The 21,100-nt window shown below is 39.8% G+C and overlaps 1 protein-coding gene across 1 annotated transcript; it reads right to left on the bottom strand.

The window, feature by feature from the left end:
- Positions 1-1,707: 1,707 nt before the first annotated feature.
- On the bottom strand, positions 1,708-13,931 carry LOC109473883 (carbohydrate sulfotransferase 15-like). Its single transcript, XM_019774019.1, has 8 exons — positions 13,788-13,931; positions 9,581-9,723; positions 9,157-9,296; positions 8,615-8,722; positions 8,308-8,464; positions 7,843-8,008; positions 2,274-2,421; positions 1,708-1,897 (listed from the first exon to the last, which is right to left on the bottom strand). Exons 1-8 carry the CDS (start codon positions 13,929-13,931, stop codon positions 1,710-1,712), a joined length of 1,194 nt encoding a protein of 397 aa, XP_019629578.1. The 3' UTR covers positions 1,708-1,709.
- Between the last annotated feature and the right edge of the window lie 7,169 nt (positions 13,932-21,100).

Here is a 21,100-nt window from a genome sequence, read left to right on the forward strand (position 1 = left end):
TTACAATCGTAACAGGGGGGGGTGCCCTATTCAACATCGGATATTTTTTTACGCGCTCGAACTCACGGCCTTTCACCCTCCGCGTTACAAGCGACATTATCTGTGAGACGTTTTTATGAATGTACATGTACCTTCATAAGGGCGGAATTCGGACGCTTTAGTAATTTGGTTTCTTCAGGCGTTGATGATAAAATTTAGTAAACAAAAATCACGGTGGTAAAATCTGGGCTGCAAAGTTCCCACATTTCATAGAATCCGAACAATGTTCGATCGTGTTCGATCTGGGCAATTCGAATCGAACCCGCGTTCCATTTCGGGGTCACCTGCGGGCATTTACAATAAAGCGGCAAAACAAGCCCTTCTGCCTGAGTTACTCGCAACAGATAAAAAACAACACTTTTCTACACAAACAGTTTGTAGGACAGTACATTTTTATGAACATGTAATATGTAGCGAAGCTACTGCTGTATCCTTGGGTGACCTTGAATACTGTAATGATTCTTTACACCTGTATGAATAACACAATGCACAATTTCGGGCGATATGACATGTCTGCAAAACTCGTTCAAACCTGGAAGCATGAAGAGTCAAACATACCCCATTTACGGCTCAAAATGACTGTAACAGCTTTCCTGACAATCTTGCTTTAGGGATTTTTAAAATATGCGCTCGATTTTGAATTATTGGTAATTTAATAGAAAAAAGCCAAAATTTAAAAAATCCCTAAAGCTCGAATTTTCATCTTATTCCTAGTCATCGAAAGATGTAAAAATCAATGATCTTGCATTATATGTGTAGCCAGGTTTGCTCAGTGATTGGCTAAAATATGGCACTGCGAAATCCAAAAAAATCATCCATTATAGCGCAAAAAAACACCATTAAATGTATGTAAATACAATAATTTTATTTTACTTCAGCGAAATTTTCCCTTCGATACTAGTTTGTTTATTTTCAAATGTTTAACGGTTAGCCCAAAATTGCGTCTTGTAACCCAGCACTTGTTCGAACGCCCCCAGCATGGGAAAGAATGCCGTAGTGACAGACCGCCGTAAATAGGAAAATAATAGTATATTATTAGCCTGCTTTCGACAGTAGAATTGCGATTGTGCGACTTACGCAATCAATGCGGTCCCAGGGGAATGAGACGACTGTGGTGTTTTTCCTAGGTCGTTGTTCTACAAAACAAACACTCAGAGACCCCCATATTTACTGTTTTGTAAAGCTTTATTCCTTGTGTATGTGGCAGTTGTGTTAAATCTTAGTACAGTTCGTTTATGTCTGCGCACGAGCTGCAGAAATGAAGTGACCCTCTTTTTAGCTCCAATGTTATGATTGGTGAAAATAGTTAACATTTTCTTTTTCTACAACAATAAAATAAGCATATATAATTTTAATTTGCATTCAAATAACAGCTGTATGCATTGGCTATGTTTATTTGCTTTTGTAATTAGCGAAGTTAGTGGAAGCAAACACGGCATACTTTTGCATAAAAAGATCAGTAAAAAATCCACAGAAGTTTAGGGCACCCGCTGTTATACGAAAAACCGTCCATAAAAACATAATATATATACCCTTATATTTTCGCAAAATGACAAATGGGAAGGGACACCAGCCAACTTATGCAAGAATATCTAATTCAAATTCAGCTGTAGCCAAGCAACTTTACCTTTTATACTGAAGACTCATTTTATTCTAGAAATGGTAGTAAGCTATTGCCAGAGAAAGTCAGTATCGTTCAAGAGCACAGCAAGTCGCTGGTTATATGGTTCGTAAAACTTGTTTAAGATCTTCCGCGTCTTTGGCAACATCTGGCCTATGTTGCCATAACGCCACGTCTGCGAACGCTTCGCATTTGAGGTGTAGATAGCGCCTTGGTCAGCTTTTTTCTTAATAGGGCCTGTAAAATACGTTGAGAAAAATATCCATTAGGAGTATATCGTGTTATGGACTTAGTCAAATTCGTCATACAATCATTGTGCAACTGCAAACAGAAAGTATTCTTGGAAAAGTCGTGCAGGTGTTGTACAAGATTCAGCTCAGTTGTAATGATACCAAAATGTGCCTTACAGATTGTTGTCAGCGGTTGTCAGTAATTTGTTCTGTCAGAAAAAGTTAGCAAAAAAATCAAACCACTACCTACGATATGTCAGGGCAGTAAGTAAAGAAGAAAATTGCAACGCAAAATTACGGTAATACCTGTCATTTCAATACTGCAAGTTGTTATACGTATATTTGTCAGAAGATTTAGATAATAGAACAAAACAACTACTAACCAAGATCTAAGAACTTAAAAACTTCTGTTATGGTAGAGCGAAGATCCTTAGAGTAATCCTCAAGACGTTGCACAAGAATTTGGTCCCGAGCAAAAATAGACAACCAGTCACGCAGGTAGACCTCGTACAGCCCCAGCCGTAGTCTAACCTAAAAACAATATCCTGACATGTGACTAATACCAGCTATGTTATGTCTTAATGAAATTTAACGTTGCCACCTACGAATGGAAACAAGCAGGATAGGCAAAAAATGCAAATGTTGAGATTATTTGCACATTTTTCCTACTAAAAGAAACAGCACTGCACGAAAAATCCTTTCCGGGTGGTATACTCCCGTACACACGCCCGCAAATTCCATAAGGACATTTCTAAGTGTCTGAGACCCGTACACTTGGCGTGTACCGGCATGCACACGGCCCGGATATGCACCACTCAGGTGTCCGGGCCGTGTACAGGCCTGCACACTCCACCTGTAGGTGCACCCGATCCTGTTTTGATTATCGAGCGAGTTCGTTAATCATGGGCCATGATTAGACGAGGGCCTCGTCCTGGGAGTACTGGCACAGTGTGCCACTCCAGGGATGTCAAATTCGGAAGATTCGAGGATGAATGTTGAAAAGAAAAGAGGGAGTAGTGTAACAGTGGGGGATGCGCTACCAACTGACCCAGCTGATGGGTCTTGACATTTTAGCCAATTCGGTAGGAGCGTTGGGTCATGAAGCTGGTGCTCAGGTGGTCGTGGGTTCGAACCCCGGCCCGGGAGTATCTTTCTGTTTCTATAGCCTCTACAAGGCTTGAGGGCGCGGCTGGAAATAGTAGAAATTGGCCAAATAGAAATATAACATAGAGAGAGTTTAGCAATCCAGTTTACAGTTTGCCGGCGAGGCTACTGTTTCTACTCGCTCCTCTGGAGTGTTTCTAACACCTAAACCAATGCCATTATATACAGAAGTGTATAATGTCCTTGCCTGAACAGTGCCTTTCCCGGTCCCCAGATGAAAGGGCCATGCAGATATTACTGTACCTGTAAGGTGCCTTATCTGGTCCCCAGATGTAAGGGCCACACAGATATGACCTATATTTAATACATCTAATAAAAGCAACAGAATTGGCGTTTGGCATGAGTGCACCGACCACACATTTCAAACATTTCAGGTTTTTCTTCTATTCCTACTATCCTAAACCTAGTGAGTGTGTATTTCCTGTGTCACTATATGAGAAATTAAAAAAAAATGTGTGGTGTCTTATCTGCGGGCCAATGAAATAGGCCAAATATTATACTGGTTACATGGCTTATCACCATTGGAGCCGGTCGGGGATAGGGATGGCTACACGCACAATTTCATGATTAGAATACTAGTATCATGGCCTAGTCATGTAACGTATAACTGTTACCTCCTTGCTAGAAACTGCTCAACTACTCGTAACTACTACTACATCCGAGCGTCAAATCGGTCTTGTCCAACGCGTCAACCCCTCACCCTGGAGCGACTTACCTGTACAATAGAAAACGTATGTTTGGGAAGGTGTATTTCCAAGCGTACAGAAGCCAGCCACACCGGTAAAAACGGCCGCCATGTTGCCTGCAGTTGACCTCTGGCTGTGGGGTCATCCCGCCAGTCGAACTGCGCGCAATGCATTTATGGAGTGTACTCTGGGGCAAAGAGTTCGTAAATCGCGGCACCCTGGCGTACTCCGAGAACGCGATTAGGCGAGGCCCTCGTCTAATCATGGCCAATGATTAACAAACTCTCTCGATTATCATAACAGGATCGGGTGGTAAATCTCCGCACACGCCCGGATACGTGACACGTACCTCAAGGTGTGTGTGTGTATGAAAAATGCATAGATTTGGTAATTTATACCTAATTATTTTCCTCATTATCAGTCCTTGTAAGCCGGTATTTGACCCCCTTTATGCAAACTAGAGGCGAGCGCATCTGCCCCGTGCAGGGCTTCCGTACGTCGACACTCTCTTAGAGCGAGTTTAAATGTTGACCGAGTTGATCTCATTAGGTCCCAAATGACCCCATGTCTCGGTCGATTGAATAATCGCCACAGAGAACATGCATCTCGAGCTGCATATAGTACTAAGTACTCTTTGGCCTTGTTCATATGAAACCACCCGAACCGCGATTCGGGTTAACTCGCATTCCTCACATCTGGTCCACGTGCCATCCAATGCTGTTTTATACTGTTTATGCTGATGTAATTAGGGGAGGGAGCTGGTAAAGGTGACCCACCTGTTCTCCCTCCCCCTCCACGAATGTGCTGGAAAATTTTAATAAACAAATAAACGAAATACATTCCTTTCAAACCGTACCTAATCACGATTCTCCGAAACTGCATTCATTTTTGTTTGAGGAAAACACACAAGGTAGCGTGTTATTAATGTCAGAGGTCAACGACCTGCTTGCTGGTGCCCCCCTTCCAGCGTATCTCGGCCGAATGCCGACGGTAGCTGTGAAGCTCGTCCTAGAATGGGCACATTATTTGAACATTACTGCTCTTGAAGTTGCTGCCACGTAAAATTTGGTATTGCTTATTAATAAAGAAATATCACCCCGTAATCCATGACCAGGTGAAGTCACATTGAAATAACATTGCATTCAGACGCAAATCGCAATGCTAGAAAACCGATTCGAAACTAGAAGTGGTTTGGGATGGAGGCGCTTTCAATGTGATTTGGAGATTTCAATGTGATTTCGAGAGTTCAGATTGGGCCACTTGAAACCGGCTTCGGGGCTAAGCACATGTAAAGCGCCTTCGCTGACTTCATATGAACAGGGCTTTTGACGACAGAATTCCAACCAGGTATCGCTTGGGAGGTGCCACATTTTCCTGTGGGGAGGCTCAACCTTTCACCATGAAGCTTTTTCTACCTCCATTCTCTCACTAAGCTCCTAGCGTGTTGCTTGTGTCCAAAAATAACGACTCAAACGTTGATTGGTCCCCTTTTCAAACCACATACAAAGAAAAATGCAGGCAATTGGCTGGTATAGTTTACAGGGAATTATGGCACGAAGAGTTGTTAAAGTTGCATGGACACTAATAAAAATAATTGGCTAATCTTGCGCCAAAATGCTCTAAAATGTTACAATCAAAACAAAATGCAGTTTACCTGTGTAATGTAAAGAAACTTCGTGTTCTTCATGTTCCAGAAAATGAAATATGACTAAGGAAGTAAACCTCCCTTATGAAGAAAGGTGGGTAAGACATAGGCGCCGTCTCGTCTCTGACCATGACACCACAATACACATTTGACAACAATGCACAAGTTAACCGTGCATCTTTTGTCCCTTCCAAAAATATTTTTACACTACAGTGGGCTGATATTTAAAAAAAAAACACCGAGAAGGTGTCGCAGCGATCTCGCCCCCCCCCCCCAGCGATTTCGCCCTCCAGTGGGGGTGAGATCGCTAGCGATTTCGCCCCGCCTCCGCAGATCTCGCCCCCTCCCTCTCCCGCCCCTAAGATAGCCTACTCTTTTACACCGTACTACAGGTTTGGTAGGTACACAAATTTAATAAACAATTCTAACGATATTATTACAGGTTTGGTTGAAGCAAGAAAGTTACCTTATTGGTTGAAATTTTCTGTATTTCTATGCTCAACAACATATGCATCAAAACAACACTGGATTTGAGCTGGTCATTGGTTAAATAATTTTGACAGTGTTTACATGCATATGCAACATAATTTCGCAAATACAACGAAATAGTATACTTAGAATTATTTAACAAATTTGTCTGCTTCTACATACTTAAACGGAAGTCTTTGGGGAAATAACTGATTTTTTCGCTAAAGGGGTGGGGGGTGGGGGGGCCAAATCAAAAGCGGGGAGGGCGAAATCGCTAGAGACCTCGACCGGGGAGGACAAAATGGCTGCGGATTTTGCCCCGGGGACAAGTGTTGTTTGTCCTCGGGGCTGGGAGTGCCAAATTTCAAGTGCCGTAGAGATCAACCAGTAGCCCCCCTTCCCTGTTGAGGGTGGGGTTGTACATTCTTCATATATTGCCTCTTTAACACCCCGTTCCCACCAGCGTGTTTCGCGGTCTAAGATATCAGTGGACTCGAGTTTGAAGGAGTGACCCTGGTTGTGTTGAAGGTGGTGGAAAATAGCTAAGGAGTAGCCGTTGGTACTAGGTCGGCAATGTTCCTTATATCTTACTTTGAGCGGCCGACTTGTCTCTCCGATGTAGGTGTTGTTACAGTTGGACTCCTCACATTTGGGTCTGTAAATAACATTCGCCTTGGTATCTTTGTGAGGTCGGTCCTTAGGGTGTACAAGTCTTTGTCTGAGGGGTTGAGTAATGTTTGAAGTTAGTGGTTATGTTGAAGTTTTGGGACATAAGTCGGAATTTCCCAGATACTCCTTGGACATACGGAATAGTGATGTTGACCTTGTTTTTGTTGGTCAATGGTTCGCACTTATTGGTTTTCTTAGACTGATCTGAAGATTTGAGCGCTTTGTTGAAAGTCCAGTTTTGGTAGCCACACTTAGCCAGGGCACCTCGGAGGTGTCTATGTTTGTCCGTTTTGGCTTGGTCTGAAGTGACAATGTTTTCTGCACGATGGAAGAGAGTTTTGATCAATGCTAGCTTGTATTCCAAAGGGTGGTGGGAATCGAAAGCCAGGTATTGATCAGTGTGGGTTGGTTTCCTGTATACTTCAAAACGAAGGTTACCATCTTCCTCTACGATAGTTTTGGTGTCTAGGAAAGGGAGCATGTTGTCATGACTTGGCTCCTGTGTGAACTTGATGTTGTCATCTATCTGGTTGATGTGGTCAAAGATATTATTAGCTACCCTCTTTTTTAATCTGCACGAAGTTCATTTAAATATCGATACCAGTTGGCTGGGGGAGTGTCATTGAAAGTGCTGAGGGCTTTGTTTTCAAACTTCTCCATGTACAGGTTTACACTTAAGCTCCTGTTCTGTATAACATAAGCTTTCTGACCAATTTGAATTATCTTGTCTTGATTTGTCTGACTTTTGTTCCCTTTTCAACTTCCAAAAACTTGTCTTCACTTATTTGCATATCAATTAATAGTTTGTCCTTGTAAACGTACATTTCCCCTCTGGTCTCTCAGTCACTGACCGAAGCTAGTGGATACTAGCTGAGACGTCTAACCGTTTCCAAAATCATATCTAGTTGCTTGAGTAACTGCGTTTTGGTGAATCTATAGTGCCCCCTCATTATTTGGCAGTACTTGCGACGTGTGACGTGTGCATGCCCGTATATTCCCGTACACATGGCTAATTACCAGGTGTCCGGGCGTGTCCGGAGGTATCACAGACCCGCACACGCCGTGGCTGATATTTCCTGCACACACCCGGACACACCCGGACACGCCAAGTTTCACGGGATGTGTACAGGCCCGGAAATCCCGGATAGTTTGGTTTTAGTACAGTGCAGTAAGAGAAGATAGCATATAATTCAAGAGAAGGTCAAAGGAAGTTACCCGATTAAATGTAAGAGATATCGACTTTATATTGTCAAAAGAGGATATATATTGCCAATAGATGTAAACCGGAACATATCATAGATGAAAAGATTCAGTGCCTACTGTCCTTGTTGCGGGCAGATTTGGTTCGTAAGCGCACGATCGGACAGAATTGTTCTTGAGACAGTTGGTAAAGATGCCAATAGCAAAGTTGACCCTCTCGTGAAAATCCGTCGCGGACTTGTTGGAACGAAAGCCGCCAGAAAAGAAGAGATATTCCGAATATAATCTGCAGATAGGAGGCAACATCGTAGACATTTTAACGCCATTGCAAGGAGCCTCCTGAGATGTGGTGTGCGTTGAGGTGTGCGATGCGGACATATTAAATATTCATCAATATTTACCATAACAATGTACGTATATAGAGTGCATGGAAACGGGTTTTACCACATTTACAAATTCAACTTCCCGAAATAAATCTATATGTAACAGACGATAATAGGATCAAATAAATGCTAGTACAATAGTCATAAGCGATGTTAGGAGTGATATGCATTACCCGGTAGAGTTATTAGTCGCAATAATTACCTGTCTGTTGGGTTTCTAAGTGTGAGGATAAACTTGGCGTGAGGCTGCACGGCATGGAGCAGGTTGGCCAGTAGAATAGGTGGTTCGTTGTTAGGAGTGTCCCACTGATGAACTCTCCAGTTACCGTTGCCCCATATTGTGGAGGGGCTGCCGTCTCCTGTGCGACATGAAAAAAAATCACAATACAAAATGACTGTTAAACCAGTAGACATGGACCTACCAACTGAGAAAATCATAATTAAATCTTCAGATTGTGTATAATGCCTTGACCTATTGACCTAAATGATCACAGGCTAATTTATCTTACCTGTGATGGCGCCATGATAATTGATTTCTTGTCCTGCAGATGTTAAGCTTTTTGTTGTCCGGGTTCTGATGGCCCAAGCCGCTTCTTCGAAGTATTTGAGATATCGCGCTGATAGAGAGCAATTAATATAGTATTGTGTTTCCGATATAAACGGAGAAATATGATGAAATCCTTTTACTACTCCACAGAGTCAAAATGATCACTCCCTTAATCCTTACATAGCCTGCGTTAAACAATATCTGAGAGATTGTGAATATACACCTCTACCTTTAGAGAATAACAAAAAATTGCAGGACTACTCACCTTCAACTCAGAATTGCTTACACATGTGAAAGGCCAAAGGGTGACTATAATTCTCTGTCACAGAATAAATCAATTATATTACAGCCTTTATCACTAAGTTAGCATTGGTCTAAATAGCATATTTCAATGAAGCAATATCAATAGAATAAGGGTATTTCATATGTTGGCCATTAAGCTTTATAGAGCCTGGCAATGAAAAAAACTGATGGAAGTGTGATATCGTCAGGTCGAAGCCATACCTAAACGCTGATTTCGTGTTTTAGCCCACCAGTGGGGTTCTTTCTTGCCACGAAAAACATCCGGATGTTTACAGATGCGGTAGTAAAGATCGGTCGTTCCACACTTGGGCATACCAATGATGTAGAAGTACGGCAAACATCTGCAGAGGCATTGATCATGAGTAGGCAAATGATGAGTGAAATCTTGAACGCTAAGAGAACTTTGTCAATGATTGCAAACTCCGATACCACACAGCTTTGTCCATTGTACTTTTATAATACTTTTATGGGGAAAAGGTCTGTGACCTTATTACGACTTCAAATTACTTTAAAATATTGTGTAAAAAAGTCCAGCAGCACAAGGGATAAATGACAGTAAATGTCACGTGTTAAATTCAACAATATTAATAATTGCGCAAAAGGTTTATAAAAACATGCGGCGTACCTAAACAGAAAATGTCTTGTCCCGTTGTGTAAGACTCTTTTCTGCCACCGTTCTAGCGGGTTCACGTCTTTTTTATTCACCTCCTCATACCAACACGGGTTCTTGTAATCGGGAAGAAACGTTCTTGGCAGAGCTGAAAACACCTAAAAAACCAAATACTAGGACACTAAAAGTTGTGGAAATAGAATGGGAGGCCCTAGACTTTTTAGAATTTCATGTTATATGATAAGAGTTTGATATATATATGTTATATGATGGATTTTCTTGTCGCCATGGCAACAGGTTCTTACCGGCAGTTTTTAAACGTTTCTAAATTTTTGGTTTAACAATTTTCAGATGGGGGGAGGGTGCCCGCTTTCATCTCCCATAGTGCCTGATCAGCATGCGCTAAAACCATAAAAATTGGGGATTTTTTCCTAAAATGTAAAAGGCAAGAATTTCTTATTAACTAGATGAATTTATAAATTTGATTAGAAAGGAATAAATGAAATTAAAACAGAGAAACACTAAAACAATTTTGACACCCCCACTAAAAGTAGTACTGTTACAATGTCAGGTAGTCACTGCAGGTGATTGCCTAGATAATCTGTCCATACCATCTTGTTTCAAGTAACATAGAATGTGATTGTTTTATCGGCAATGGATTAATTTTAAAAGGAATTTGTTTAAAGTGACTGTCAGTTAGGTAGGCTATGTGATAATAACGTTAATTCCCGGCTCCACTCTCTTGGTGGTTTATTCGGTGGTTATCGCACCTGACCAGGGATTATCTTTCCATATTCACTTCAACCCTACCTAGATCGGTCTTTTTTGGGCATGGGGGGACCGGGGGTGGGGGGTGTTAGTTTCATTTGACCCCCCCCCCCTCAGAACTCGCAAACGGATGCACTCTACATGATTCCAAAAGGCTTGAACGTGTCCAATATGAATGTGCGCTTACAGTTTCAGGAGCAGTAAGAGGTTCTTCTTACTCTTCGCTACTTACCGAACTTGGCTGGGAGAGACTTTCGGATCGCCGTCATGTTCACTCATTGGTTATGTTTTATAAAATTGTCCGCGGCCACACTCGCCACCTGATCCCTCCTGAAATCTGTGCTTCTACTTCTTATAATCTTCGTAATAAATCCAATCTACGGCTACCGTCTTGTACCACAACTAGATACCGTAGGTCTTTTATTCCATATGCAACGCAACACTGGAATAGTCTAGATGTAGATGTTCGTTCTCTTAATCTTTCACTCTTTAAAAAACATTTAGTCAAGTTAGTAAGTCCTCCCCTTTATCCGCATTTTAGTCACGGCCCCTGGTACCCCTGCGCCCTCCTTACTCGACTCCGCATTGGGACCTGCAGCTTAAATCATAGTTTATATCAACGTAATTTAGTTCTTAGTTCTACCTCTACCTGTGGGTCTAAATGCGAAGACATTGTACATTTCCTTTTGCACTGCCCTGTATACAACCTGCATAGAGTGACCCTTCTCAGCAACCTACAAAGCCTAGTAGGCTCAATTTGACTTGCGCAACTTGTCTGACCAAGCCAGTACGTATCTTTTACTGAGGGGTTCGCCCCTTTTACGTCTTGATGTTAACAAAAAAATTCTGATTCTTACTCAAACCTTTATACTTGATACCCAACGATTTACAGTTGCCTAATGATTTATATCGCCGTTAGTCTTGTATATACGAACGCTCATTTGTTGTTTTGTCATACCTGTAGTTTGTATTCTATGTTAGGGGTGTGATTAATATTAGCTTCGGCTAGAGTTTCCACCTCTGTGTCTCGTACCATGTCTTGTACTTTGTTGTTTCAATTAAAAAAAACAACAACTCGCGAACGGTATGTTGTATGACCACCAAATTTTCAGAGGATGGTGTACTAGTAAAAATTTATCATATCTACAATTTCTATGTCGTTGTAACGTAATATGACGTAATCATGACGTCATTGATGTGATTTTATTGGCCAAAACCGTATAGATAGGTTATTCCCTGAAAACTAAACAATATACGACTTAACTTTACCAAACGTGTTTATGACAGAATATTAGGATGTACTAAGTCTTATGTTGCCCATAGCAACACCGGTGACGTCATAAAATGACCTATCCGCCATCTTAGATCATCAATCTTGAATTTTGAAAAATAGTTTTCTTTCAGGATAAAGCCTAAAATACATTGTAAACAGACTAAAGACGTTCATATGAACCTTTTTCGTAAAGAGAAATGGGAGTATTGATAATTTTTTTAGGAAAATAAGCTGTATTTACCTGATCTAATGATATGGTCCGCCATCTTGGATTTTGGCCAATGACGTCATCAAATTAGCATAAATTATGCATTTTTAATGATAAAATTTACATATAATTATATGTGATGTTCTTAATATTAGAAACAATGTGTAAGTTGACATAAAACCCATAAAATTCTGTTGTTTAAATGGAAATTATTAAATTTGATAAAAAATGCCTGTAAGAAACCCATTGCCATGGCAACAAGACAAATCATAATCTTATTCCACTGATACAGATTTGTTGCCAACAATATTTTAAGAAAAGTCACCAAGTTTGGCGGTTCTAGTTTAAGCCATTCAGACGCTATTTGATATCAAAGTTGCCGCGGGCACTTTTAGCCCCCCCCCCCCTATCTAGATAGGGTTAACGCATCCAAGACAAAGCTCAAGCACTTAAACTTATTAACTGATGATAATCTCTTAGCCTCCGATGGTTATACAATTGAGCGAGTTGTCGATTTTAAGAAGAATAACTTTAAGTACTTTGGAGGTTACACTGATAGTAGTCATGAGTTGGATGTTAGGATTGCCCAGGCGTGGAGCTCCTTTCATTCACTACATAAAGTATGGAATCCTACATTAGTATTTCAGGCATGAAACTATTCTCCTATATGGATGTGATTCGTGTGTCATGAACACTACAAGATTAAGAAAAAAACGGAATCTACACTTTCACGCCCCGAATAAACAGTAAAACACTTCAGAACATCACCACTGTAGTAAAAGACGCCGGATAAGTCTCGCGGGTCATGTCATTCGTAGTAGCGAACCAGCTAGACGGCTCTTACTTTGGACTCCAGGTGCGAACGTAGAATCGGTCGTCCAACCGCCACTTTCAAGAAAGTCATAGAATCTGAGGCCGTTTTACCAGGACCTGAACTTCTGTCTGCAATGTCTGACAAACAGTACTGAAAACAGAACTTCTCCTGCTGCACCTCATAATGAGGATTATAGACACCCCAGGCGGTAGTAATGGACGGAGATAGTCAATTTTATAATTTAGACCATGGGTCCTTTTATGTTTGAGCAAAAATATATTCTGGGCATTTTCACCCTATTGTTAGAAGCCTATAATTAAATATATGCACCTCGGTTATTAACACTTGGTATACGCGGCATCATTTGACAGAAAATCATTTGTTTGGGGTTTTGTTTTCTATTTCTAAGCTAAAAGGTATATGTTGAGTTCTTTGCCTTGGTATATGTAGCAGTTTCGGTAGATAACGATCGACTCTGGATATATGGATGTGCCTGAAAAGGCCAACTAGACTGTATTTACAGCTTTGTCATACTATACACAAATTGATAATTTTTCAATTTTAGATATTTTCCCAAAAAGCTTCCGAACGTTTCAAATGACATCCGACAATCTTCTTCAACGTAACTAAATGGACTGACAAATTAAGTCCATCATATAAGTCTCCTTATCTCCATCTGCTCGTCACCCCACCAACCCTTCGCGCAGTAAATCCATTTCGATGACAGAATCGTCGAGGTGACCTCACAGAAAGAAGGAGTAAATGACTTGGAGAGTTCATTTTGCATAGCAGAGAGAGATATTTTTATGATAAAGTATATTCCTGGTTGTTGTCTTGTTTGGGTCAAACTTTTCATGCACAGTTTGTTGCTGTTTTCGTGCCAGAGTATTAAAATAAAAACATATATAAAAAGAACTAATGCACTAATGACGGCATAATATAAGTTGAAAAACTTGAGTGTGCCGTTACCAAGTCTGGCCATGAAATGTTAAGATAAAAAAAAAGTACTTACCCCTGGATGTAACCTCCTTAGTTCTTTTGTCATGTTAAATTCCGCTAATGTCGCCACCTGTTGTGTCTCCTCCTTACGTCCCAATGTAGTAGGATTTGCAATTTCGTTGCCTGACCCTACTTTACTTTGTGACCAACTATTCGAAACCTTTCGCGGGACGCTCAGCTCGTCTAGAAAGGGCCATGCACCCCCGTATCGATAGCCGTATAGAGACAGCAGGGTAAGGAGGCATGCACCACCCAACAGAGCTGTCCCCAAGAACAGGCGGCTGGTAGGTCGTTGGCAATGCATCCTAAAAAGAGAAAAAAAATTGTCAAGGGATAGGTAAGTACATAGTACAAAAACAAATCAAGCTCTACAAATCCTTAAGTGCTTTGATTTTTCCTAAAGCGGCTCGTTCTGAAACTGCAGGGAAGTTCCCAGCAAAATCTTTAAAAGAAAATAAGTTCGGAAAGGAACAGCGTATTTTCATCATTTGTAGGTAACTTAGAGAGAAATGTAATTTAATGCAGATTATGCCTAGATTTTCATAAATAGGTAGGAACTTCTGTAGTTAATATACGTATTTTACAAAATAGTGATTCAATACATTAAAACATGTAAGTCTCGGACCGGCGTTTTTTCACGATTTTAGATCCGGCAGACACCCACAGATCGAAGGGCTACAACTCCGCCGAAAAAAAGTACGCCGGGAAATCTCATTACATCAGACAACGGAGGTTTACAACCGGGCTTTCGTCGACTCTATAATTTGGGTAGAAAATGTAGTTAATCGTAAATCTGGATACGAAAAATAGAGTTTTTTTTGCAGTTTTTTCAACGGACCTGATTGAAAAAAACTTATTTTTTCCAGGCTAGCGGCTTAAATTCTGAAAAAGCTTACTACTTTCTGTTTCTGAAAAACGAAAAAAAAATGCCTTAAAATTCCACTTAGAACGCAGCTATTTGGGTCATCAGGCGACAACCACATCACCCTTACTCGCGGACGAATTTCCAAAAAGCTTCCCTGGCCGTCCAACTTCACCACGCCGAAAAACACTACAATCCCAAGGTTTTTAAAATCAATTCAAAACCTATTTGAAAATCTACAACGATCGCCGAACTATGGAAAGCCAAACCTATCGTGACAAACTCGCAGATCCGGCGATTTACTGCGCACTGGTCAGATTTAAACTCCGACCCGGAACCGTAATCTACGACTGATAGAAAATTATGCAAATGTGGACCTAATTTGCTAAGTTGCTATGAAAGCTTAGATTCTTTAATTGCCTTCGCCGAGAAGGTTATTTTTGTGTGTGTGTGTGTTTGTGAACACGATAACTCGAGTACGCCTGGATGGATTGTCTTGATATTTAGTAGGTGCGTAGGTCTTGATGAGAAGATAAGCCAAGAGGTCTTGAAGAGACCTGGAACTGATTGGATTCTTGGACCCCTAGCGGCTTGTCGTGGTATTGCAGCAGAACTTCCGGTTTTGATATCTCATAATCCAGGCATGCTAGGGTCACAGAATTTACATATTATATAGTTCTTGTGTTGGAGATAAGGTGACATAAGTTTGAGCCCCCTAGCTGCTCTTAAGCTGTAGGGGCGTTTGTTGACCATGTTTAAAGGAGGATAACTCAAGAACCGATTGATGGAACGTCGAGATTTTTGGTATGTAGGTAGCTTAAGTAATGCTTGACATAATGATATGACATTTATGCAAATATGGATATAATTTGAATAATTATTGAGGAAATTGTATGAATCACCTGCATTCCATGATAGGGCTATGTGACATATGTCAAGCTTGTGAAATATGTCATTAAGAACGAGAGTATGAATGTGAACATAATTAAACATACCTTACTCAAATAACGGCCTCATTTGCATAATTTATGCTATAATGACATTTGTTTATTTGTTTATTTACCATTTGCACGTATATTAAAAACAATTACACAATCAAATAATAATAATCAAAGAATGTGCGGGGTAAGCCAGAAACCTGGGTGGTTTTTCTAGAGGCCTACCCCAAGCAAAGATAACTTATGACAAAACATATTTAAATTAAACATCAAAATTAAACAATGAAATAATTAAACAATGAGTAATTAAACAAAATCAAGACACAGAAATAATAACTGAGGTGTATAAACTAACTAAAACGAAATTAAACAGAAGTCTTATACCTGTTATTCAGGTCGATGTTACAGATTAAACTGATTAAATAATTAACATAAGAATTAACGATTAAAACAAAATATTAACAATAACAAGGAAAACAAACAAATCAAATTGTGGATGTACTGGGATTTTGTAGGAAAAAGTTTTTAAGAAGTTTTTTAAATACAGGAGTTGACTGACAGTTTTGTAACAGTTGGCTTAACTTATTCCAGACGATGGGGCCTCTATACGCTATTGAGAATTGTTTTTGTGTAGATTTAGTCTTGATCGGCCTTAAATGGTTATGTTGTCTCGTATTGTGCTGGTGAATGTCTGAGTTGAATGTAAAAAAAGTGTTGAATTGATCTGGTAAACTATTGGTATTATGAAGGATTTTATGAACAAAAATGGCTATTTGTAATTTGTTTAAGTCATATACATTTATGATTTTTAGTTCACGAAACAGAGGTGCTGAGTGTGCTGTGAAGTGTGTGTTAGCTGCAATTCTAACAAAGTGTTTTTGCAGTTGATAGAGTGGTTTAATTGAAGTTGTGTAAGTGCTCGCCCAAATGAAATTGCAGTATGATAGATACGGATATATTAGACTGTAGTATAATGTTATAAATATTCTTCGTGGGAGGAGGGTCTTTATTTTTCTAATGATGCCTATGTTCTTATGAATCTTATTGCAAATCAAATCTATATGTATCTTCCAATTAAGTTTTTCATCTATAAGTATTCCTAAAAATTANGGCAATGCATCCTAAAAAGAGAAAAATTGTCAAGGGATAGGTAAGTACATAGTACAAAAACAAATCAAGCTCTACAAATCCTTAAGTGCTTTGATTTTTCCTAAAGCGGCTCGTTCTGAAACTGCAGGGAAGTTCCCAGCAAAATCTTTAAAAGAAAATAAGTTCGGAAAGGAACAGCGTATTTTCATCATTTGTAGGTAACTTAGAGAGAAATGTAATTTAATGCAGATTATGCCTAGATTTTCATAAATAGGTAGGAACTTCTGTAGTTAATATACGAGGGGTGTTCAAAAAGTTCTCGGCCTCACCTAGAAAATAAAGTTCAAACTCCTATTCTTTGGCATAGCTGTATACTATGACGTCTTACATCACTGCACACAAAAATTCAAATTTTTGTATTCATTAATGAGCACGTGACGCCCCGTGAAAATGGGGTGGGTGAGGGTAAATCACAAAATGGCCGCAAAAGAAGCGTGTGCTGTGATCAAGTGTATCGATAAAAAAGGATGTCTCCTAAGGACATCCATGAAGACATGGTCAAGACACTTGGTGATGACTCCCCTTCTTATTTCAATATAAAGAACGGGGTTACTAGCTACAATCGCGGCAAGGAGAACACAAAAGATGAACATAGGTCAGGATGCCACAAATCAGCACCATGGACAATCCAGTTGAGGCCATCCATCACATGGTAGTGAATGACAGATGTAAGACTGTCCAACATGTAGCAGGTTCTTTGGCCTGTGTTATGACTCAGTTCACAATATTTTGTCGAACATCCTGGGGATGAACAAACTGTCTGCATGGTGGGTGCCTCGAATGTTTTTTGAACATCAGAACTTAAACAGGCTTGACATTTCAAGGAACGAATTCAGTCCAATTCATGCAGTTCCCTCAAAACATTTGTCACTCAAGATGAGCTGGGTTCACCACTTTCACCCCGAATAAAAACAACAGAGCAAACAATGGATGAAGAATTTTTCCCGCCCCCCAAAGAAGTTTTAGCGAGTTTCGTCTGTTGACAGGGTTTTTGCCTCTGTTCTCTGGGACAGTAAGGAAGTAACCATGATTGACTACATGCGAAGGGGTTAAAGCATCAATGGGGAGTACTACTAAACAGAATTACGACATTTGAGGACAACGATCAAAGAGAAAAGGAGAGGAAAGCTCCTAGCTGGCGTGCTGACAATGCACCTGTCCACACAACAAAGGGGTCAGCGACAGCAGCAAACGAATTTGGGTTTGCAGTCTAACCCCACCCTTCCAATTCACCTGATCTAGCACCCTCGGACTTCTACCTGTTTCCTACACTCAAGTTCCACTTACGTGGTCAACGTTTTGATGGTAATGATGACGTCATCTATGCGGTATAGGCCTATCTGGGGGGTCCAGATGCAACCTTCTTCCACAAGGGGAAAATAAAGCTGGAACATCACTGGACCAAGTGCATTACAGTTAGAGAGGACTATATTAAAAGATAGTTTAAGAAAAATTTTACTGCCCTGACGTTTTCTAGGTGAGGCCGAGAACTTTTTGAACACCCCTCGTATTTTACAAAATAGTGATTCAATACATTAAAACATGTAAGTCTCGGACCGGCGTTTTTTCACGATTTTAGATCCGGCAGACACCCACAGATCGAAGGGCTACAACTCCGCCGAAAAAAAGTACGCCGGGAAATCTCATTACATCAGACAACGGAGGTTTACAACCGGGCTTTCGTCGACTCTATAATTTGGGTAGAAAATGTAGTTAATCGTAAATCTGGATACGAAAAATAGAGTTTTTTTTGCAATTTTTTCAACGGACCTGATTGAAAAAAACTTATTTTTTCCAGGCTAGCGGCTTAAATTCTGAAAAAGCTTACTACTTTCTGTTTCTGAAAAAACGAAAAAAAAATGCCTTAAAATTCCACTTAGAACGCAGCTATTTGGGTCATCAGGCGACAACCACATCACCCTTACTCGCGGACGAATTTCCAAAAAGCTTCCCTGGCCGTCCAACTTCACCACGCCGAAAAACACTACAATCCCAAGGTTTTTAAAATCAATTCAAAACCTATTTGAAAATCTACAACGATCGCCGAACTATGGGAAGCCAAACCTATCGTGACAAACTCGCAGATCCGGCGATTTACTGCGCACTGGTCAGATTTAAACTCCGACCCGGAACCGTAATCTACGACTGATAGAAAATTATGCAAATGTGGACCTAATTTGCTAAGTTGCTATGAAAGCTTAGATTCTTTAATTGCCTTCGCCGAGAAGGTTATTTTTGTGTGTGTGTGTGTTTGTGAACACGATAACTCGAGTACGCCTGGATGGATTGTCTTGATATTTAGTAGGTGCGTAGGTCTTGATGAGAAGCCAAGCCAAGAGGTCTTGAAGAGACCTGGAACTGATTGGATTCTTGGACCCCTAGCGGCTTGTCGTGGTATTGCAGCAGAACTTCCGGTTTTGATATCTCATAATCCAGGCATGCTAGGGTCACAGAATTTACATATTATATAGTTCTTGTGTTGGAGATAATGTGGCATAAGTTTGAGCCCCCTAGCTGCTCCTAACCTGTAGGGGCGTTTGTTGACAATGTTTAAAGGAGGATAACTCAAGAACCGATTGATTGAACGTCGAGATTTTTGGTATGTAGGTAGCTTAAGTAATGCTTGACATAATGATATGACATTTATGCAAATATGGATATAATTTGAATAATTATTGAGGAAATCGTATGAATCACCTGCATTCCATGATAGGGATATGTGACATATGTCAAGCTTGTGAAATATGTCATTAAGAACGAGAGTATGAATGTGAACATAATTAAACATACCTTACTCAAATAACGGCCTCATTTGCATAATTTATGCTATAATGACATTCTGTGTTAAGACAAGACTATAGCTATTTTGGTGAAGAATATGATCAGATATAATCAATGCGATTGAGGATTCTATTTGTATAATCGGGGGGATTAATATTTACTTTCTTAGTCATAAGAAAGTCATTTAGGGAATGTATGAGATCGTGGAACTCTAGTTTCTTGGTGAATGATGGTAATCTTGATATTTGTAGGTCACTTTAACATAAACACGAGCTGGCATGTAGTACTAAGTCATTTTCATGAAATGTTAAAATTTAACAATACAAAATGATAGGAATTTTATACACAGAATATTGTAAACTGAGGTTAGAAACCGAAGTTAAAATAGATAATAAAGATCACGATCTTACGTTCATATTGATCCAAATAAAACAACTAATACCCCAATGAAATATGTAGAATTTTGCAATTTTTTTTGTGTCGTTGACTGTGGAAATAAGGTCGTAATTACCATAATCTAGTAAGATTTTTTGTCAAAAATGTCGTATTAAGTTATTCAATTTCATTTGATGTCTCAGGTCTTTGTTGATGTTCCACCTGTCATAGATTACATACGTCCCATATATAAAAATACCATCATATAAAACATTGCAATTAAATAATCTCCCTCTAATTTAACCAAATGAAGTCGTCATTCGTATAATTTACGCATAAAAAGCTATCTGTCACCAAAACGTTAATACCATAGCATGTAAAGGACAGAGGAGCAAGTACCAAGGTCAGTCACCAGGAGGCCCATATTTGATCTTGACTTTTGTCTTCCTAAGACCCACAACATACCAAATATCATCACAATCCAAAATTATGCTGCGCACAATGTTTTGGAAACACACTGACAGACACAAAGACACGCCAAAAACAATATAAAAAACAACAAATTGCATTATAGTCTTCGAATTCTTGTTAATCTTATACTACACATATGTACCTGTACAATTCCGGTTGTTTTTTTTCCCTTTGGCCTTACATAGATCCAGGTTAGTTTGTTGTTTTTCACAAAACTTTGCGTACTTTACAATGCGGATTTGTCCTTTTCTGACAAATTTTTAGCTTCATGTTTGTAAAAAAAAGCTGAACGGGGTGATAACTTTTCTGTCAATTTGTAAAGATGGCAATGTTTTGTCTCCTTGGTTTCTTTTTGAGTCAGTAAACAAGAGTGGAAATTTTCTTTTCAACACAGTCTACGAAACCCATTTTGTGTGCCATCCTGCATTCGAAATCAGTCGTGGAGCATTTTACCTTCGCCAAGAAGGTTATGTTTTCAGAGGCGTTAGTGTGTGTGTCTGTGTGTGTGGTGTGTGCGTGTAAACATGATGATTTAGAAGGGTTTAACCCTACCTAGACCGGGGGGGGGCTAAAAGTGCCCGCGGCAACTTTGATGTCACCTAGCGTCTGAACGGCTAGCCGTAGAACGGCCAAACTTGGTGACTTTTCCTAAAATATTGTTGGCAACAATTCTCTATCATTGGAATAAGATAATAATTTTTTGTGTTGCCATGGCAACGGGTTTCTGACAGGCATTTTTTGCTAAATTTAGTACTTTTTGTTTCAACAATAGAATTTTATGGGTTTTATGTCAAGTTACTCATGGTTTCTAATATTAATAACATCCCATATAGATTTATGTAAATTTTATCATTAAATATGCATAATTTATGCTAATTTGATGACGTCATTGGCCAA

This window comes from Branchiostoma belcheri, unplaced genomic scaffold (assembly GCF_001625305.1).
Source record: "Branchiostoma belcheri isolate BF01 breed outbred unplaced genomic scaffold, Haploidv18h27 scaffold100, whole genome shotgun sequence".
NCBI classification, from domain to species: domain Eukaryota; kingdom Metazoa; phylum Chordata; class Leptocardii; order Amphioxiformes; family Branchiostomatidae; genus Branchiostoma; species Branchiostoma belcheri.

Excerpts from the sequence above, each read along its gene's own strand:
- LOC109473883 (XM_019774019.1), bottom strand. The coding sequence starts at position 13,931 with ATGCATTGCCAACGACCTACCAGCCGCCTGTTCTTGGGGACAGCTCTG. Across the intron at positions 8,723-9,156 it reads AACACGAAATCAGCGTTTAG|CGCGATATCTCAAATACTTC; the intron begins GTATGGCTTCGA and ends GCTCTCTATCAG. Across the intron at positions 1,898-2,273 it reads TTTTAAGTTCTTAGATCTTG|GCCCTATTAAGAAAAAAGCT; the intron begins GTTAGTAGTTGT and ends CGTATTTTACAG.